Raw genomic sequence first — 22,140 nt, 5'->3', positions numbered from 1 at the left:
TTTCTTGTTTTTTTTTCCTTCAGCAGGGAAGTCTAGTCATGATATATGAACATATATATTTATATATAATTAATACATTTAATAAAAATGTTTTTATCTTTTATATTTTAAATGTTTTTTTATGCATTTATTTTTTGCGGCCTGAATTGCTCCCTGCTTGAATTCCACACCGCAATGGTTCACAGTAGTAATGCAATTAAATAATTAAATCAAGAGAATGCCGTTAAACAAAGTAGTGGAGAGTAAAAGGAAGTTTACGATGTGTGCGTGTGTGTTGGCAGGGATGTGGAATGACAGTGCAAGGGCAGGTTTGAAGGCTGGGCCGAGGGGCAAGCTTTGCCGCTCTTTGGACTGAGGAGAAGAATGAAAACAAGAAGAAAATTGTTTGTCTTTCAAAAGGCAGCCTGGCCCAGCCCACCCATCCATAGATCCACGGCCCTGAGACGGCCAACACCCCAAATGCTGCAGCATTCAAGATGTCCGACCTCCTGACTCCTTACCCACCTTAAAAACATTAAACAATGGTTCATGGGAAAATCATGCATGTTTCTTTTTTATGCATTTTAACTCCATTTCCTTTTTTTTTCTTAATTTTTATCAGAAGTTCACTGATTTTTCAGCTTCCTTGGATCTTCTGTCACTCCTGCCCCTCACTCCTCAATCTACCAACGTCTGCTCACCTTTTCACACAACAGTCTTTCTTTTGGTGCTTTTCACTAATATCCCTTTTTACTTTTTGTAGAGTCTATAGTCCATATGTGATTCATACCGGCGTAGTGCGCCGGTTGGCGGCGTTGCTGTGGCCGCTTGAGTCTTTCAGGTCCTTAGTAACACAGTTGTGGACCTGTAGGAAATTGTGGTCCCTCTCTGTAGAGTTATAGGTAGCTGTCGGGGTGCCCGTTTGGCCCTTGGGCAGTGTGTACATGGACAGCTCAGTGGAAGGCAGAGTCCCGAAGGCTTTCAGGCCCACTGGTGATGCCTCGCGAGACTGCGAGGGATCCGTGGAGCGGGACGAAGAACGCGAACGGCGTCGATAACGATAGCGGTAACTTGGTATGCGTGTGATGGCTGCTCCTTGGAGGTAGTCTGCAGCTCGCGCACCCACTCGCAGCTCTCTGTGCCGGTCGATGAACATGTGCACAGCTAACACACCCACCATTTCGGCCATGATGAAGGAGAGGGCGCCAAAGTAGAAGGACCAGCCATAAGAGTAGCTGTTCTTCTTGGAGTCACTCTTTGAAGGGTCGCCGGCATTTGCTGATATATACACGATGATTCCTATGATGTTGCTCAGGCCTGTAAAAAAGAGAAAAATAAATGAGTTCAAAAAGGAAAATATAGAATATCTCCAGCAGAAGTTTGTTTAAAGAGGGAATACACTTGATGTTTCAATAAATGTGCTGTGGTCTCATAGCCTGGCAAGCCATCCTATATGTATATGTAAATATATAGTCTGGCCACAGTCCATTGATGGCTCTCAGTCATGGGGCGGGATCTATGGTTGTCTTTCAAACGGTCTCCACAAACTATTGGATAACGAACACCATGATGTACTGCTACAAATGTCAATGAACGAGGCAGTCTACCACACTCTATCAAAGAAGATGCAAAAACATCCTTTTTCTAAATAAACTTAACTCATTCACTGCCGTTGACGACTAAAGTCGTCATTTGCATTTTTTCTACTGTGTGGGCGTCGGAACGAGTCCCCGCATCGTGTGAACAAGCATTCCAGCTCTAAAGCCGATCTTCATCCACATACGTCACACGTCACGTGATCAGGAAGCAGAAAATCCATGTGTTAGGAGATCATTTTGGGCCGCTGCTGTAAAAAAAAGTGAAACGCGAACCGGAAAAGCTTCTGCCGATCACAATTCGACAACAGATTATGAAAGAACGGATAACACTCGAAACACGCGGATTCTTCCTGATGTAAGCAGTGAGTCTCCTCTTTGTTTTGGTAGTTTTGGTGTCGACATCATCCTAGCGCACAACGTTCTGTGACTCTTAAAAAAAGCTGTAAAAACACTGTGAAACGCTGGCAGCGAAGGGCTTTACCGATCAGGAAACGGCTGGTAGTGAATGAGTTAAGTATCTCTATCTGCTCTCGACTCAAAGACAAGCCCAATTCAAAATAGGCCAAAGTTTATTATTCTGTTTCAAATGAGCCGTCCCCATCTTTGTTTTTTGGTAACATCCCATCCAGCAACAGAGTACTGTGATTGGCCCCCATAATCAATAGAGCACTGTAATTGGTCCGCCACGAGTGACAGTCAACGGGGCAGGAAGAAGACATTATATATATATATATATATATATATATATATATATATATATATATATATATATATATATATATATATATATGTATATATATATATATGTGTATATATATATATATATATATATATATATATATATATATATACACATATATATATATATATATATACATATATATACAAACAAAAGACAATTAAGCGTTTTTCTACATAAACCTGCTGTGATTAGCTAGCCACAATATTGGCCGGGGCTGCTGAGGTTTAATAAAGCGTGCCTAGACTGATATGTGAAGTGAAATTATTTAGGTTTGGCAAATGATAGTCTAGATTCTAGGCTAGTCGTCTAATAAATTAATGCCTTGTGAGTCGTTTGCTGTAGAAAAAAAGCTCTGTTTCAGGAAGTAGAAGTTAGCCGGAGGAGAGAGGGGCAGGAATCAGCAGGATTTAGAGTCTTACTCATTCTTTTAAGACATCTCACCTCTGATTGGCTAACAGCAATGCAACTCTTCCACTGCTTCCATTTGCTCTGCAACACTGATGATTTATCCTCATTAATAACACAAGCCAGAAGGAGTTCTGCTGGATTGTAGAGTTGCTAATGCTGTCAATTGGCTTCGACTAGCCTTGACATGCTTTGCTGTGTCCTGGCTGCAAAACCCAACACAGCCTTCTGTGGTTAGAAGCCAATATGAGTGAGTCCATGAATGCAGAATTTACAGTGTGACATACTGTAGATCTGTCTGGCTTTGTCTGACCCAAGCGATTCCTCATCTATTTCTTTCAGCAGCTAATGCAGGAAATAGGGGTTTAAGACTATTTTCACATTCAGATTCTCGGTGAACCTTGCACTTTAAAGGAAACAAGATCACAGTCTGAGTAAATTTGTAAAACACCTAACATGAGACCATTTTGCAGACATTCAAGTAACAGTGTGTTTTTTCCCTGGCAATGGAAGGCAGTACATGCCTAAGTCATTGCAAGCAAGCAGTATTTTTGTGTTCAAGTAAGCCCTTACAAACGGATGGCCATTAGGGTAAAAAATCCCTGGGAGTGGAACCTCCAGCAAAACAACAAGCACATCAGAATCCCTTTCATCACTGGCAACAAGTGAAGAGGTAAATGTGTAAAACAACAACGTTTATTATTGGTGAAAGTTTTGTAACCATTTGTTACAAACCAGTAAATGTATCTTGTCCTCACAGGCTTCCGTAGAAGGAAACATGATATCCAATGTGGCGTTGCCCAGAGACTTAGGGTGTTTCTCAATGTCAAGTCACCTGGCCTTGCGAGGCGATGTCTTGTGATGCCAGGCACCTTGCTTACAAGGACACTGTCCTTCCCTGGGCAAGTTAAATGGATCAGACTTGCATCACGTGACCCTGCGTCCACGGCGGTCATGTAAGGTCACGTGACACGGGTGATAACGTTACATTTTATATGTATACGTTTCAATATAAATATTTAACGAGCCTTTTACTTTTTAAATTGTGTATATATTTGTTAAATATGTAGGAGAGTTACAACATGCTAGTCACCGAAGCTGCAACAACTAAGCAACTAACCAACCATAGATAACTTCTTTGGATCAAAAATTTTATTTTAAATGAGTTGACTTACTTTTAAACTTGAAATTGGCCCCTGAAGTAGCTGCTCGCTTCTGATCCGCCATGCTTTTGTAAATACTGCAGTGGATAGTGGAAAATCTTTGACCAAGGCTAGGCTACAAGACACCTCCCGTGTATCCTTGCTCAGCTAGCTTAACGGCTAACAAGCGGAGAACACACACCTCGGTAGAACATGAACATTGGAACACGCCTTGGCGGTCCCTAATGACGTATCTCCCAGGCGACCGGACGGGACTAAGACATCAAGGCGAGGTTCCTTGGCATTGAGAAACACCCTTAGACCTGCTCCATGTATTTTAGAACAGATTTGTATGGTTATATGTTGTGAAACTGTCACTATTTTTCAACAACTGGGCATCTTTTAATTCATTTACAACAACATTTCGATGGATATTTCCATAGCTTAATGGTAAAAACTACACATTGTCACTTTAATGAAATGAACACTTGGAAGTATTCAAGTCTGCTGAACTCTCCATAGAAATGCTCAAAATAAGTTTACAAAACAACATCCAGGTCATTGGTTTCTAGAACATTTTAGCTTCTGACCCACAAAACACATCAGATTTGGGACAAGCAGCTTCAGCGACCAGCATACAGTTTTGTTTTCTTAAATTTACTTATTTTACAATTTAGCAAAAGCATGATACTAGCAATTATTTTTTAAATTATGTTCTGGAGATTTCCTCAAGATGTCCCACCAGCAGACATTTCCCCAAACATTGCAAGGTCCTGAACTCAACTTTTGGAAAGTACTGATCTGATGCATTTTGGACTCATGAGGCTAAAATAACCTTTAGGCAAATATTTTAAATGAAAGTATGGTATGTATATTGTTATGCACTGTTATGTTAAAAGTAAATGTATATTACTATTTTCATTTAAGCAGCTGGGTTTATTGGAACTAGTTGACATACGCTGATTTTATAAAATTCGACATTCCTTTTGTATATGGGGTGGGGGGGTGGGGGGGGGGACAAGTATAAGTTAACGCAGAAAGCAACAAATGCAAATGTAAAAATGTGAATGGACTATTTTCTTTTTTTCATTCTGAAGGTCTCATTGAGATGAATCTCAGCAAATGAGTTTCAGGGACACCTTATTTTTAGAGCTGAATCCCAGCGGCCTCCTTTTAGCCTAGCAACAGGCCGAAAGAGACAGACGTACTGAAAAGGAAGACGAGAAACACGGCAAACTCTGTCTCTCACTCGTGACTTGGAGAGGTATTAGATTTTCTAGTGTAACGCAGTAGACCGTGTCCTAGAACCACAGCACACACACACACACACACACACACACACACACACACACACACACACACACACACTGAAGTCATTTGCTAAAATTCTCTATCTTGGTCTCTACTGCTTCATCCTACAGAAGTTGTATGAATTCGTGTTCTGATAAGGTTTCCCTCTTCTCATTACATTTTTATTTTCATTCATACACCATTGAATAACCGTCTCAGTCCGACAGAGACATGTTGTTTCACACATGCACTCTCACCATGTCTGTGCTGCCCTTGCTTCTGTTGCTCTTTCTATTACCAACACTGCTAGTCTCTTTCTGATTTCCTCTAGTTTATTTTGACAAGTCTGACCACGTCTCCACCAGCACATCGTCACTGTCCACATTAGCCTCCCACCCCCACCATAACACCCTTCAATGTACCTGCAGAGACGAAGAGAATGCCAGCGCTGAGGATGATGTTGTGGCGTGACTTGTAGAATTCGCTGGCGGCAATGCAAAGCCCCCCCATGAAGAGCAGGATCACACTAAGGATGGGGAAGATACTGGATGCTCGAACAGCGCCTGCACACACACACACACACACACACACACACACACACACACACACACGCACGCACACACACACACACACACACACAAAGAGATAGAAATAGATGTCACCGCTGCAAGCAAGTCACAAATAAAATCATTTTTGGAAACAGGGTGACAACCAGATGACATAACATGTAGTGACATGGATAAACAACTTCTACATTTGTTTGATTTATACGGTATATATTTTTTGTAATAAACCTGATAATATAACTGCAAATATTGCTTTATACTTGTGATAAACGCTACTCTTTTTATCTGTTCTAAATGTTGTCCACCAGAGACCATGTGTGGATCGATGCATCTCTCCAGTCCTGTTTCTCTTCATCTCTGTTTGCCCATGTCCTTCCCCTCTCCTCTGTATCAGTTTGTCCATCAGCTATCTGTTTACTCTCAGTTTGGCTGATGGGCCGATTGGCCTCAGGTTGATTTTTGTAAACTCCTTCCTTCTAAAACGGATGCAGTTTTTTTGTACGCAAATTCATGTTTTGGGGTGTTTAAACCTCGACTAGACAAAATAGCTGATTTTCCCTACACTTACAGTACCGTGCCAAAGTTTTAGGCAGGTGTAAAAAAAAAATTGGTAAACAAAGAATGCTTTCAAAAATTAAAGTGTTTATCATTAATTTTCACCAATAAAAAAACTGCATAAATTACTTCTATACACTTGCACACAGTTTCTTAAGGAACTGTGCTGTAGGAAGAATTTTCCAGCATTTTGTAACCAGCCCAGTCATTCTCCTGATGTGGTAGTATTACATTAATTGTCTATCCCTTAGCTTAGCATAAACAATGTAAATGAATGGTAACAGCTAGCATTTTATGTGGAAAAAGTCACAATAATAATCACCTTCATTTTTCTTGTCGATCTCAATAATCATATCAACTGCAAGTGAAAATAATAAAAAACACAAAGGAATTATGAGTGGATTTAGACTCGCAACTACATTATGACAAAGCACCACTATAAGCTGCTGCTGCAAGGAGCAAGGACACAGTGCAGTGGACCCAAAAGACTCCAGCTTCATCTGTCACGTGCTCTGCCGTTTTTAGATCAACGTACAATGTGGTTCCTTCAAAAAACTGTACCGGTATTGGCCTAGCGGCCATGCATTTATGTTTACAAAAGTAGGTGATCTATTTTGCATTTGAATGGATGAAACGCTAGCAGTTACCATTCACTTACATCATTTATGCTAAGCTAAAGCTAACAGAATGCTGCCAGAAAAAAATGACTGGGCAGGTCAGAAAATGCTTTTTCCCACAATGGGGAATATGGCAACAGGCTGAATTATATTCAGGGGTGGGACATTCCTGGGGTTACTCACTTTGATTAAAATAAATAAATCATTACTTATATTTCAGAAAGCATTCTTTATTTACAGCATTTTTTCACATCTGCCTAAAATCTTTACACAGGACTGTACATGCTACATAACTGTATCCTAAATAGAAAACTGAGGGTCCGTCGGATTGTCGCACCTCGGATTCTGGAGGAGCAGTGTGGTTTTTGTCTTGGCAGTGGAACACTGGACCAGCTCTATACCCTTAGGGGGATCCTGGAGGGTGCGTGGGAGGTTGCGCAATCAACGTACATGTGTTTTGTGGATTTGGAGAAGGTGGGTAGTCCGGGTATATGGGGTATTAGGCCCTCTGAAACAGGCTGTCAGGCCCCTGTATGACCTCTGTCAGAGCCTGGTCTGCATTGATCTACATTCCTACTCTCATCTATGGTTCCAGGCATTGGGTAGTGACCGAACAAGATTGCAGATACGAGCAGCCAAAATGAGCTTTCTCATGGCTGGGCTCTCCCTTAAAGATAGGGTGAGAAGCTCGGTCATCCGGGAGGAGTGTAGATCCGCTGCTCAAGAGGAGCCAGTTCAGGTGGCTCGGGGATCTGATTAGGATGCCACCTGGACACCTCCCTGCTGAGGTTTCCTGGGCACATCCATCCGGGAGAAGACCTAAAGGAAGATCCAGGACATGTTGGAGGGACTATGTCTTTCGCCTGGCCAGGCAACGCCCAAGGATTGCTCCAGAAGAGCTGGCCCAAGTGGCTGGGGAGAGGTAAGTCTGGGTCCCCGCGACCCGACTCAGGATAAGCTGAAGAAAATGGATGGATGGATAAATTTTATAATCCAATTAACTTAATGCAATTTTACAATTTTGCAGAATGTTTTAAGCACACCAAGAACATTTTTAAGTGTTGATTAGATGAGGAGAAAAATCAGCATCCCAGTTAATTGCACATAAATCATGAATTATGAATGTTCTCTGCTAACTGAGCGTTCCACCAGCTGTTAGCTCTGTGCTTCATTCACTTTGGTCACAATATGATGAGATGGCCTCAGCTAAATGTTTAAGCGTTTTAAATAGCCTGTTTCATATAAGCTGAGATTTTCCTTTTGAAATTAAATTCTAGTTCCTACACTTAAAAAAACAATAAACAGGATCTGTTTCCATCTAGAGCAAATCTGATATAGAATGTGTGACGTTCTACACTGACATAAAGCGTCCTAAAAATAAATCATCAAAATTAATAAACCAAATCTGGAGCTGTAGTAAATGCGCCAGATTTATCTTTTAATTCTATATGTACAGCTTTATACTTGCCCATGACACTTGACAACGTGTCAACCGAGGAAGCCAAAAATGAAACGTAAACCTTTCAGTTAGCAGATGTTCACTCTTTCTCTAAAAGCTGACAAAGCTTTATTGTAAATGTTTCCATATGAACCCAGATTTCAGTTCATCTTGATTATCAGATCAAATATTAATAGTGTCATCTTGCTTTTAGACTTTTTTGTGCCCTATTTTGTCTTTATTTTGAATCCGCATCACTCTTTACCTTCAGAACAGCAGCCCTGTGATCGCTTCGTTCGCTGAACATTGAGGTGACCTTGGAGTTGGCTCTGCACCAAGATTCTTTCTCCTCTCTTCCATTATGTTTTAACCTCATCTCCTCATCTTTATTGACATGTGGCGTCAAGTCAAATTCTCTTCAAGGCCCTTGTTTTACGTACTTCCAGCATCCAAACAAAGACGTGCACGTCGTTTTTAAAGCAACAATGCCTACTGTCGCAGTTGCACGTCTGTGATTTTTCTGATTTATCATTGGCTGAGATAAACACACTGCTAGCTGAGTTCTGTTGTTGTAATCAGAGTCATACCCAGCACCCAAATAGGTGTGGACAGCACACGGTGCATCATGGTGACAGGTTTGTGTTTTAAATTTAAATTGTATTGATTGTTTGCTACGAGTTGCTTTCACCTCGTGTATATTAAAGTGTGGTTTAATGTTGACTTTTCACCTTGATTTTGACTTCAAATATTAACATCTAGTTTATGGTCCTAGACACATCCGCCTGCGATAGGGAAGCCAACGTGGAAGTGACAAAAATTGCAGTTCTCCCCCTCATCCACTAGGGGCTGTCTCCCATGGTAAAAATGCCAAATTCACAGCAGAAATAACCATGTTTACAGCCTGGTTCATAAAAACATTTTAGATTTGATAGGTCAAATTTACCATCATGGAAACTATAAAGGGGGTGCATTTTTTTTAATCTTTACTTTAGATGGAATTAAAGCTTCAAAATATGAATAATTAGCAGTTCACCCCCCAATTGCACCTGGGAAGGTGTCAGCTTCTGCCTCACATTACAAGTGTTACAGCCTGGAAGGCAGAGGGTGCACAGTTTAAAAAATTAATTTCAACAGAAACTTTGTCACAAACATAAGGATAGGTTGCATGAGTTGTGCTTGATTGATTTTGTTTTTCAGGAAAATAAAAGTAAAAATAAAAAACTAGGCTATTTACCATCTTCCATACATATTTTCCTTAGACTATAAACATACATTTTTTCTGAGACGTCCTAAATTTTGAGTTTTGGTTTTTGAGTTTCACCACACCTTTGAAAAAAATTAGGAGGGTGCACATGCTTTATTAAAGCCATTGCTTTTAATAAGTGATAAGCCATATTTAAAAAATTTGGGCCAAGTTTAGCAACAAAAAAAAAATTAAATAAATAAAACTAAAACAATTAAATAAAATGAACAAAGAAAAAAGAATAGAAAACATAAACGTTGTTTTGGTGTTGAAAACATTTATGAATTAAGTTGGATAAGAAAAGTGCCCCCCCCCCCCCCCCCCCCCCCCAATCCTTATGCAGTTTATTGAAAAATGACACCAAAGGTGGACCTTGGTGCAGATTCACGTTCATAAATGCATCATGTCAAAACAATTTTAGGGTGATGATGCAAAGTTTGAAACGAACTCATATCAGCAAAATGTCTCCTACTGCTACTTTCTTTTCACGTGTCTGAGCAGAACCTCCCTGAACCGTCTACAGGTGGTTCAGAACGCCTGTGCTCGGCTTCTGACCAAGTCCTCCAAACACACCCACATCACCCCGCTTCTCCTCCAGCTTCACTGGCTGCCAGTCAACTTCAGGGTTCATTTCAAGATCCTGGTTCTGGTCTATAGGGCCTTACATGGACAAGCACCATCTTACATTGGTGATCTTCTTAGTCCCTACACCCCCAGCAGGTCCCTGAGGTCCAGTGATCAAAGCCTACTGGTTGTGCAGCACCAGGCTAAAGACCAAAGGTGACAGATCATTTGCTGCTGTGGCCCCCAGACTCTGGACCTCTCTCCCTGAGCCTGAGATCAGTGGACTCAGTGGTCTCCTTCAAAAAGCAGCTGAAGACTCACCTGTTCAAGCTGGCTTTTGTATGACCTTCTTCACCTCTCTCTCTTTATTCTGCTCTCCCCACCTATTCCACCTTCCTCAGGATCCACTGATTTCCCTCTTTCCTATTCACTCTCTCTCTTTCTTTACATTTTTTAATTACAATTGTCTATTTTTTGCTCATTTAAAATATATTTTAACCATTTTCTTAATTCTTTTTTATATTTTCACATTTTTTGTTTTTGTGAAGTGCCTCGTGGTTTTTATCTTGAGAGACGCTATAGGAATGATCTTTTCTTCTTCTTCTTCTTCGTCTTCTGCTTCTTCGTCTTCTGCTTCTTCGTCTTCTGCTTCTTCTTCTTCTTCTTCTTCTTCTTCTTCTTCTTCTTCTTCTTCTTCTTCGTCTTCTTCTTCTTCTTCTTCTTCTTCGTCTTCTGCTTCTTCGTCTTCTTCTTCGTCTTCTTCTTCTTCGTCGTCTTCTTCTTCTTCTGCTTCTGCTTCTTCGTCTTCTTCTTCTTCGTCTTCTTCTTCGTCTTCTTCTTCTTCTTCTTCTTCGTCTTCTTCTTCGTCTTCTTCTTCTTCTTCTTCTTCCTACTTTTCTTTCTTTCTTTTCTTTTTATATGTTAATGTTATAATATAGAACATTTTAATAAAAAGCTATATTTAATAAAGAATACTTCCACCGGGCCTTTAGAGAGGCACAGCATGAATGTAAAGTTTCTCCTGCAAAAGCCATATTTAAAAAAATAAATAATCAAAATTTTATTTTGTTGGGCATGACACTGGGTTTGTGTTTACATCTACCAGCCACTAGAGGGCACCGTAGCGGTAAAATGTTCACTCAGCAAGGCGAGGCTGGGGCAGTGTAAAATGATGGATTTGACAAGTCAAGCAACTGATTCTGAGGCCAGAAGATGTTCTACCGGTAAAAACTGATAACCTGATGAAAATGAAATATGTTTCAGTATAACCTTCCTTTGAACATGATTGAGACATTAGACTGCTTTGGGATTATTTCAGTGTAAAATTTGTACTTCATTCTTACACACTGCACCTTTAATACAGACAACATGTAAAAGAGAAGATGGAAAGACATTATCTTGAGTTCCAGGAGTTTCTCTAAAAGATGCAGCTAAGATTAAAAAGAAGCACTTCAAAGAAAAAAGTGTGTTGTTAAGCAGAAAATGACAAAATGAGAAGGATGGATGGATAAACGTGGTAACAATGTGAAAATAAGGAATGTTAAAGACAAAATAAGCACAGAGGAGCAAAGGAAAGACAAGAGAAAAAGCACAAAGACGTCAGGTCTTTGGTTCTATGTGAAGCTTCTTTGCCTGCAGCAGTATTTCTCACTTATTCTTCTGCTCTCTTTGCGCTCGCGCTTTAAGCTGAAGGCAGGGAGTTTAAAAGGAAGAATTTTTAAATGTGTAGGCCTCCAGGCACACATCGTGGCACAGACACAGAAGAAGAGAGCTGAGCTGGGAGTGAATGCACTGCAGTGGCAGCAGCAGCAGCATCAAGAGACACGTTCAGTATGTTTTTAAGTCTCTTTTTAAAGAATGCTCAAGGCCACCGTGGAGGCTGACACCCTGTCTTCCTGGCTGCTGATTGATGTCTGTTTTCACACGAGGCCACCCTGCCTCGCCGTGCTTTACCGCTCACATCACTGCGCAGTCAAACCATGCAAACTTTTGACGAACACCTACAGATTGGATTGTACAGAACATTGTTTTGATGCAGCAAAAAATGTTGTGAAGTTTTGCTCCTATGGGCATCTTTTCATCAAAGTGAAAATGCTACTGTATAGTTCGGTGTCCAAAAAAAAAAAACAACAACAACAAAAAAACATGAGTATTTTAAGAAGCCCAAAGTGTTAAAGTTATTTTTTTCTTTTAATAGGTAACAGTCTTTTTTTGCTTTGTAGTCACGAAGTAGTGAGTTTGTATTTAGCCGGCTTGGTGTGATGTCCTGTGTTTTCTTGTGCCATCTGTTTTTATGATTATCACTTGATTCTACAATCATTATTATCAAAATCATTAGTAATAGATTTTTTAGATGATTCCGTTTTAAGTGTTTTTGAGAATAATTATTAATCAAACCAGAAATAAGCTCAATTTAAAGCGGTGGTACCAGTGTTGGGAGTATAACGGCGTTTCTAACGACATTCTTTTGTGGGTAACGGAAAAATTTAATTAATTACTTTTCCCACTGTTGCAATGCCGTTACGTTACTGGGGACGGAAGGTTGTGCGTTACTATGTGCTTGTCGAACGTTGAGCAACAGTGTGAGGCTTTCTGACCGCCACACTTCAGCTGCAGCCAGGGAGAGAGAGGTGTCGGTAACGCACTTACAAACACGATGATGATTGGCCGGGTGGGCGGAGACCCTCACTGTCTCAGTCACTGCATGCTGTAGACACAACAGAGCAGTGATGGGAATAACGCCGTTTAAAATAACTGCGTTACTAAAAAATATATTTCTTTCAGTAACGAGCAAACTAATTAATTACATCTTCTTTTATCCAAACGTTGTTTCTGTTACTGATAAGAAAATGCGGCATTAAGTAGCGCGGTGTGTTGAAGCTGTCATCAGCTGATCAGGAGCTAAAGAGGTAGATGTTTTCATCCAAGAGCATCACGGCCCGCAAAGAACGAGGAAGACGTGATGAATAGTCTACGGCTGCAGGTGTGGATCTGCAGCCGTGCCCTTCTTAGCTTGACAGCGGGACGTCCCGAAGGTCCGCTCACCTGTTCACCGCTCATACGACCTGATCTTCTGCCTTCCCAGATCATCCAGCTGTAACCTGTTTCTGATCACGTCTTTAGTCCCGCTGTAACACTGATGCATCAGTCTCAGACGTCATGGAGCTCAGGTGTTATTAGAACTACCTGTGTGTGTTTATCACCCAGCTTCAGCTCTTCTGTGGTTGGGTCTGACCAGAGATAGTACATTTAAGTCCTCCATCAGGCTTGTGCCTCTTCTAGTGTCATTTTAAAGGATTTTATTTATTTATTTAAAGAGCAAGTCACCCCTTACAAGAACATACTTCACTCCCACTTCATGTTTGAAAAATGCAACAAATGCTGTTGCCTAGCAGACGGAGAGGGTGGAGCCACTACAAATACACACACTCACGACATTGTGACATCATAATCTACCAGTTTACATCATAGCATACCTCTTAGCCAATGGTGATGTCAGATTTCAATTCAAATGCAGTGAAGAGTTTTTACCTGACAACGGTACAACACTGACAGTTTCAGGCAGAAATTTTAAATTTTAACTAAAATGCACTAAAGTGCAAAACTATTGACTACACGTGTCTGCAGCACGATTAGACACGCATTTATATAGTTTATCAGAAAAAAATAGTTTATTTGGGGTGACTTGCTCTTTAACCATTACTAGATTAGCAGCAACAGAAATGCTACTAATAACAGACAATTATGTGAAGCTGGAAAAATTAAAATGCGGTGAAAAATTACATTTATTTCTGTAATTTAACTAGACTGAGAGACCATTTAAAGGCTCGGGAACCTTTACAGGTGTTTCTATTTGCAATTTTAAATTTTAGCTGATTGGGGTCTTGTTAAATATCACACAGTGACCTTTTAATAGTCTAGATAAGTGTAATGTTCCCGTTAGTAGTTCCTCCTGTTAAGTGCTTATTTATTTAAATTTTTCAGGTTTATTAAAAACATTTGGACATACATGTTATTATGTTCCAGTCATTAGTCATTTATATTTCACTATTGTAGTAATTCTTGCATTCTTTAATGAAAAAAGTAACTAAGTAGTTTATTTTTCTTGGTAATTAGTTACTTTTATGATCTTGTAACTCAGTTAGTAACTGAGTTACTTTTTTGACAAAGTAATCAGTAACTATAACTAATTACTTTTTTAAAGTAACGTTCCCAACACTGTGCTTAATCTTTTAAAGGGCTAGGTAGTTTTGGCTTGCTTTTAGCACCCCCTAGTGTCCATTTGTAGAACCAAAAGCAAATCCTGTCTTCCTCCTGTGCGTTCATCTTTTTAACACCTTAATCTAACAGCTGAAACGTCTCCCCAGCCATCATTAGTGTCTACAGGAGTAATTCATCACTAAATGAAACAAATCAGCTGCATTCATGATCTGAAACATGAATGAAATGTGCTGGAACCAGACATGTCAGCTCCATTATTTCAGTCCAACAGATTGAACCGACTACAGTGAAGATGCAAATGGCCTTGCCTTAACCCCTTAAAGCAGGGGTGCCCAATCCTGGTCCTGGAGGGCCGGTATCCAGCAAGTTTTTTTCTTTTTTTCTACTCCAACACACTTGATTAACTGGTTGAATCACCTGTGCAGCATCTCATCAAGCTCTGCAGAAGCCTGTTAATCACCTGCTGATTGAAATCAGGTGTGTTGAAGCAGGGTTAAAACTAAAACGTGCTGGATACCGGCCCTCGAGGATCAGGATTGGGCACCCCTGCCTTAAAGTGTCATTTGAGCACATGCTGGCTCAAGAAATTATTTAAAAATATGAAAATGTTGCAAAGTATCCTTTAAAGTAACTTCATAATGCTTAAATTTGACTATCTGACCCTGTTCTATTATATAAAGTAGGTTCTCTTTCAGAATTCATCTTTCCTCTAAGTCCCTTGATTGGCATCTACAGCCAAACAAATCATTTACATGAACATTGTTGACCAATAGATTTACATCTCCACAAGAGGGAGCTGTCAATCAATAAGAGTGCAACCCAATCCCCAGCATGCACTGCAGGGGGACGCCGGAAGTTTGCAATAGAGCAAAGAAAAAAAAACAAAGTTACTGATTCCTTGACTCCTTCAACTTCTCAAAAATATTTCAATAAAAAAGTACTTCTTAAAAACTCGCTGTAAAACGTTTACAACAGTTGAGTAGAATCATGGACGTAATTTTGGGGGGGGACAGGGGGGACATGTCCCCCCCACTTTTTCCAAAGTCAAGTTTTGACCCCTGCACTTTTTACCATCCAAAAACAATATTACGCTATATTAAATTGACACTGGTTGAGCTGTAGGACCAAGCGGGAAACAACAGTTTGTGTTGAAGCCTGTTTCCCATTAGAACATACTGCAAAGATACCCACACACCCCCCCCCCCACCCCCCCCCCCCACCCTGTGTCCCCCCCACTTCTTAAGTGAAAATTACATCCTTGAGTAGAATCTACTTTTGGGATGATTTCAAAAGATGGAGGGAGCTTTGTGATTTATAAGGGTTCAAACTGATACAGATTAAGATATTTTATTTCAGAGAAATGTAAACACAATGTTATTCAAAAGTGTGAGACACTCCTTTAATCGTTTAATATATTTGCTGTGGTCTCTAGCAGAAGTGAATGTCTTGTAAGTTGTACTCAAAGGGAAAAAAAAAGCTCAGATGCACTTGTTTCAGAACTAGCAGAATGCCACATCAGAGGAGAGCTTAACACGGCAGGATTTGGAGTCTTATTCCCTGATATTTGGAACTCTTTCCTTGAATTGGATAACAGCAGTGCAACTCTACTACTGACTGTTTGCTCTGCAACGCTGATGTTTTATCTCCACAAATAAAACAAGCCAGGTGGAGTTCTGCTGTGTTGTGGAGTTGCTGATGCTAATGGTTTGCTTCTACTAGTCGAGACATTCGCTGCTGTTTGCTGGAGGCTACAACAGCCTTCCATGTTATAAGTCAATATGGGCGAGTCCATGAACGTTAAGTGACAGCGTGACATACCCGTCGGCCTTTTCTAATCCTAGAGCAGGGGTGTCAAACTCATTTTAGCTCAGGGGCCACAACGAGGGAAATCTAGTCCCAAGTGGGCCGGACCGATTGTTTTCTTTGTTTTAATACAATCAATATGAAACAAGGCTGGAGCCTGAGGACAGTGTAGTACAAGTACAACACCTGAAGTGTTCCTGAAAATTTGAAAAAAATGAAAAATCAATTAATAAATAAAAATTCCTTAGTGATTCAAAGAGCTTACAGATCGCATGGCAAGATCAGTTTCATGCAGCACTTAAAGTATATTTGACTCATTTTACTGTACATCTTTTAGCTTTCACCAGCACATCAATATCAGAAGTCACATCCTGAGTGGCGGCCAACTTCAGGATGGGATTCAAGTTCTTGTGTGAGCCTTGAGCGCAGCTTTGTTTTAGTTATGATGATTACAGAGAAAACTTGCTCACAAAGATAAGTGTATTTTCTCTCTACATTGTAAAGTATGAAAATAAAGTTTTCACAACCACCTCGCGGGCCGGATTTAACCCGCTTGCGGGCCGCATCCGGCCCGCGGGCTGCATCTTTGACACCCCTGTCCTATAGTGTCACCGTTTACTTTCTATCAGAAGCTAATGCAGGAGATCGGTGTAGGAGACTATTTTCATGTTCAGCCTGGATGAAACACTCAGAATACCCGATTATAATCAGCAACAATAATTAAAATCTGTTTTTTCAGTGCTCCACACCATAAAATAAAATGAATAACAGTTCAAATAATTACTGTATGTGTTTACCATTGATTAATATGGCGTTAGCTTAAATGCTATATCAACCTGCATTGAATTAATGTCAGTTTGTAAACTTCAAGCTAGATATAGAAGAGGAGGGAGGAGAACAGAAAGGAATTCAGCTTTTGTGTATTAGATCAAAGTGATGATCAGTGTATTCAACCGTGCTCTGCTTCGGGTTATTGTCTTAGTTCTCTCACGCGGTAGGAGGCGTGGCTTCCAGTTTCTTCCTGAAAGGAGGAACGGGGGTGCTATAACCACTGAAATTTCATAATCTCCACCTTTTCTCCTTGATGACCTTGATGCAAAAACATCAGCAACAGCATGGATTGTCTTTGCAGGTTTTTTGTTTCAGGATAGTGTTAAGAGCAGTGGGATCCCCATTAGTGATATGTAGCTGCCTCCTGATGCAATCTGAGACAAGCTTGCCAAGATGTGTGATGAGAATGTGGAATGTACGTGGTGCAGGCATAAAGCGTTTTGTAAAGGTGCAGGATAGTGTCACAGCTGAGCAGAGAAAGGGAAAAAAACCTGTTTGGTGTGCGCTAAACGTTTTGCATCATGATGGCCTTCGCACTGATGAAATTTTACATATTTGCAATTGTTCCTTATCAATGAAAAATTATATATATATATATATATATATATATATATATATATATATATATATATAGTGGAGGAGTTAAAGTATTTCGGAGTCTTTTTGACAACTGACAGAAAAATGGAGCGTGAGATCGACAGGCGGATTGGTGGTGCATCTGCAGTGATGTTGTACTGGTCTGTTGTGGTGAAGCGAGAGCTGGGCCGGAAGGTGAGGCTCTCATTTTTCCAGTCGATCTACGTTTTTACCCTCACCTATGGTTTGTGTAGTGATCGAAAGAATGAGGTCGTGGATACAATCGGCAGAACTGAGTTTTCTTCTCAGAGTGGCTGGGCTCTCCCTTAGAGAGAGGGTGAGAAGCCCGGTCATCCGGGAGGGACTCGGAGTAGACCTGCTGCTCCTCCACGTCGAGAGGAGCCAGTTGAGGTGGCTCGGACATCTGCTCAGGATGCTTCCTGGATGCCTCCCTGGTGAGGTGTTCTGGGCACGTCCAACTGGGAGGAGACCTAAAGGACACACTAGAGGGACTATGTTTCTCAGCTGGCCAGGGAACGCCTTGGTATTCCCCGGGAGGAGCTGGCCCGAGTGGCTGGGGAGAGAGAAGTCAGAGCCTCCACGCCTAGGCTGCTGCCCCAACTCTGGACAGTGTTGGGAGTAATGCGGTGCAAAAGTGATTAATTACTGTAATGCATTGCTTTTTGCTGTAATGCAGTAATGTAAGGCATTACAGGGAAAGAAAATGGTAATATTTACTCGGTACAATTGTCAGTAACGCGGTTATTACAATGCATTTTTAAACCCAGAATCAAGATGTGTTCCTTAAAAATTCAAATTGCGGGAAACCCGAAGAAAGATCCAGTATCTACATATATGACGTCATTTATGGACTCAGCTTTGCAGGCAGAGAGGACGCCGCGGTAACGGCTCAGCTACTCCAGCTGCGTCCTCCACGCGGCCGCTGTAACATTCACAAAATCGCTCCACTAAAACAAAATAATTCACCTGCGATCGTTCATATCAGCGCATATTCTCTGGTATTTTGTGCTTTTCTGACGTGCTTTGCCTCAGCTGAGTTCATAATCTGTGCCCCGGTGATTTCAACTCATTACTGCTGGAGCGCCGCGCATGCAGAAGATCCCTTTGGCTGATAAGTTAGAAAGTAGGAAGTCTAGGAAACAGTTTTTTCTGGAAGACGGAGAAAACATGCAGCATGCAGGAAGGTTAGAGAGAGAAAGGGCAGGAAATTATTCAAATAAAATCAAGAAAACAAAACAAAGTGCTTGAAAAGAAAAAAGTAGGTAGATTTATCCCCAATACTCATTTTTACCAGTGAAAAGCAATAATATATAAGCATTTAATATTTATACATGTGATAGAATCAGATCACCCCAGAAGTCAGTGCCACATCCAGGGCCGTATCAAGGCATTTGGGGACCAAGGCAAATATAGGCTTGGAGCCCCCACCACCTCACTCCCTACTCAGTTAATATAAGATGGCAGCGTGCTGAGAGTACAGATTGTTGTTGCATTTATTTAATAAACAATCATTTTAAAGCACTGTTATTATATCTGACTGTTTTTAACAGCAATCCTAGCTCAGACACCACATCACCTTCCACATATAAGTCATGAGCTCACTGAGCGTCACATGACCAGATTCATACTGAAGTTGTTTTGGTGAAAGTAACTTAAAGTAATGCAAAAGTAGTGTAATGCCTTACATTTTAAAATCAGTAATATTGTAATGTAATGAATTACTTTAAAATGAGGGTAACAAGTAATAAATAATGTATTACAGTTTTGAAGTAACTTGCCCAACACTGACTCTGGATAAGCAGTTCAAAATGGATGAATGGATGGATGGAGGACAAAAAATAACTATGAACTAGTTACTTTCTGGAACTCTGCAGTTAGTTTAATTTTTTTTAAATTGTGAACTGAACTTGTTTGTTTTAAAATGTATGAGGAGAACTTTGAGCTGGTTCGTGTGTTTCTCAACTTTCCACCAAGCAAACATAATAACAGAAGAAGAGGAACGCTGACAAGAGGGCCAACACACACAAAAACACTTTACAAACCTGTGGATACCCAACATGGGCAAATAACAAAGGAAACCAGCAAATAACAACAAAAATGAAGGTGAACCAAAACAAAAAACCAGAAAACACCAATTCAAAACCAGTAATAACCCTTCCATACATCAGAGGCATAACAGAAAAGATTATAAAAGCGATGACAAAACACTACATAAACACGCCAACTAAACTGTATATGATAGTTAGGAAAAGATAAGCACACCTAAAAGACGAAATATCTTCAGCACAAAAACGTGGAGTCATATATGAAATACCATGCAAACGTACAAAGGAGACACAGGATGCCAACTCAACGCATGAAAAACAGAACACAAAAAGGAGTGTGAGGAAGAAGCAAATCGAAGACACACAAGAGCAATATGCAGAAAGCAAAATAAAGAAATCGGCCATAACAGACCGCTGTACAAGAGAAAAAACATGTAATGGACTGGGAGAACACACGGATCATAAACACAGAGCAACCGAAGTAAATGAGATAAGGAGACGTGGACCCAGTGCCATAACAGGGACAAAGGAGTTTACACCCTGGACCACTCGTGAGACACGGTGATCCGCGGAGAAGGTGCCCGTGGATAAAAGGAAGACATCAGGCGGTTTCTCTGTAGCGAAACTTCGAAACATGCCAGCAAAGGTAACTTATCGCTCTGTGTATAATGAAGAAAATAAAATAAAATTGATAACAAACACAGTATGAACACAACAAAGAAGTTTTCCAACATTGGTTATTATTGTGAAATTGATTCATATTTGTTTCTTTCCTTGTTGCAAGATTAATGCTTTAGTAATGCAGCTGTTTTATTGCTTTCTTTCAGATAAGAAGTAAGGATTTCCATCGTTAAATGCAACGGGAAAATATATTTTCTTATTGGTTCAAGACATAATTGTGTTTATTAAAATAGTGGATAATTCTTTTAAAAGGAGATTACACCTGAAATAGATTTTTTTTCTGTTGACATGTTTCCCAGTATTAGATTATTGAAAAAAAAAAATTTAATCAGTCGAGTTTTTCTCCTGACACAGCTGTACTCCTTTCACTTTAGCTTAGCATAAACAGTAACACAGTAAGCGAATGCATTCAACTAGCACTGTGAGTAAAAGCGTCCTTAAAATCCCTCAGTAGTGAACCCCTTGTGCTTGGTGACCTAAATAACCACACTGACTGAAAATGAAAATTATTAGTAACATAAAGAATCACAGGCACCGTTTTAGACTACTTTATGACAATGATGTGATATATTGATTGATAATAATAATAATACATTTTATTTCAAGCACCTTTCAAAGCTCTCAAGGTCACTGTACAGGACAAAATATAACAAGCAAGCAATACAAACAACAAGAAATAAATGCTAAAAGTAATTCCCAAAGGTGGAGTCGGAGCAGTGCGATGGATAATAGACTAAAAAGAGTAGATGGATGGAGGACAGTTACAGTGAGTAAGCCAGGCGGAACATGTGAGTTTTGAGTTGAGACTTGAAGGTTGAGAAGGAGTTTATATTGCGGAGGTCGGGCGGTAGAGTGTTCCAGAGTTTTGGAGCTGAGTGGCTGAAAGCTCTGGCTCCCATAGTACTAAGTCGAGTGCGAGGAACGGACAGGGAAGGTGAAGATGATGATCGGAGAGAGCGAGTGGGAGTGACAATGTGGAGGAGATTAGAAAGATATGGGGGAGCGAGATTATGGATGGCTTTAAAGGCATGAAGAAGTATCTTGTAGTCAATTCTGTATTTGACAGGGAGCCAGTGAAGTTGTTGCAGGACAGGGGTGATGTGATCAAAAGTGGAGGTCTTGGTGATTATCCGGGCAGCTGAGTTTTGGACTAACTGTAACTTGTTGAGTGATTTTAAAGGGAGACCAGAGAGGAGGGCATTACAGTAATCAATGCGACTGGTGACCAGGCTGTGGACCAAAATAGCAGTGGAGTGCTTACTGAGGGAGGGGCGGAGCCGATTGATATTGCGAAGATGAAAATAAGCAGTTTTTATTGTGTTGTTAATATGAGGAATGAAAGATAAGGTGTTGTCTAAGATGACACCCAAGCTCTTAGCTTTGGCGGTGGGGAGAAGTGTGGTGTTGTCAAAGCTGAGTGAGAATGAACTGGTCTTGGATAGAGATGACTTGGTGCCAATGAGGAGGATCTCAGTCTTATTACTATTGAGCTGTAGAAAGTTAGAAGCAAACCAGGATTTGACTTCGGTGAGGCAACTGAGAAGGGAGGATGAAGGGAGTGGGGGGTTTGGTTGGGTAGAGAAGTAGAGCTGGGTGTCATCAGCGTAGCAGTGAAAATGAATATTAAATTTCCTGAAGATATTGCCAAGTGGGAGTAAGTAGATTATGAAAAGAAGGGGACCTAAGACTGAGCCCTGAGGAACTCCAGAGGTAACTGTCTTGGGGTTGGAGTGGAAGGTGCGCAGTTGGACGAATTGAGTGCGATTAGATAGATATGATTTGAGCCAATTTAGAGGAGTTTTTGAAATGCCGATGGTGGATAG

At 40.5% G+C, this 22,140-nt stretch overlaps 1 protein-coding gene across 1 annotated transcript in view; it reads right to left on the bottom strand.

Moving 5' to 3' along the window:
• Positions 1-618: 618 nt before the first annotated feature.
• Positions 619-22,140, bottom strand: part of LOC107375153 (voltage-dependent calcium channel gamma-2 subunit) — a 98,301-nt gene continuing 76,779 nt past the window's right edge. The window contains exons 3-4 of the mRNA XM_015943535.3: positions 5,579-5,719; positions 619-1,296 (exon numbers count right to left, since the gene is read on the bottom strand). Coding sequence (XP_015799021.1) covers positions 764-1,296; positions 5,579-5,719 — 674 coding nt within the window. The 3' untranslated portion in view covers positions 619-763. The remainder of the gene's footprint in view (positions 1,297-5,578; positions 5,720-22,140) is intronic.

Source organism: Nothobranchius furzeri, chromosome 6 (genome assembly GCF_043380555.1).
Source record: "Nothobranchius furzeri strain GRZ-AD chromosome 6, NfurGRZ-RIMD1, whole genome shotgun sequence".
NCBI classification, from domain to species: Eukaryota; Metazoa; Chordata; class Actinopteri; order Cyprinodontiformes; family Nothobranchiidae; genus Nothobranchius; species Nothobranchius furzeri.
Note: the sequence above shows the minus strand (reverse complement) of the source record. Positions and strands in the feature narration are given on the sequence as shown.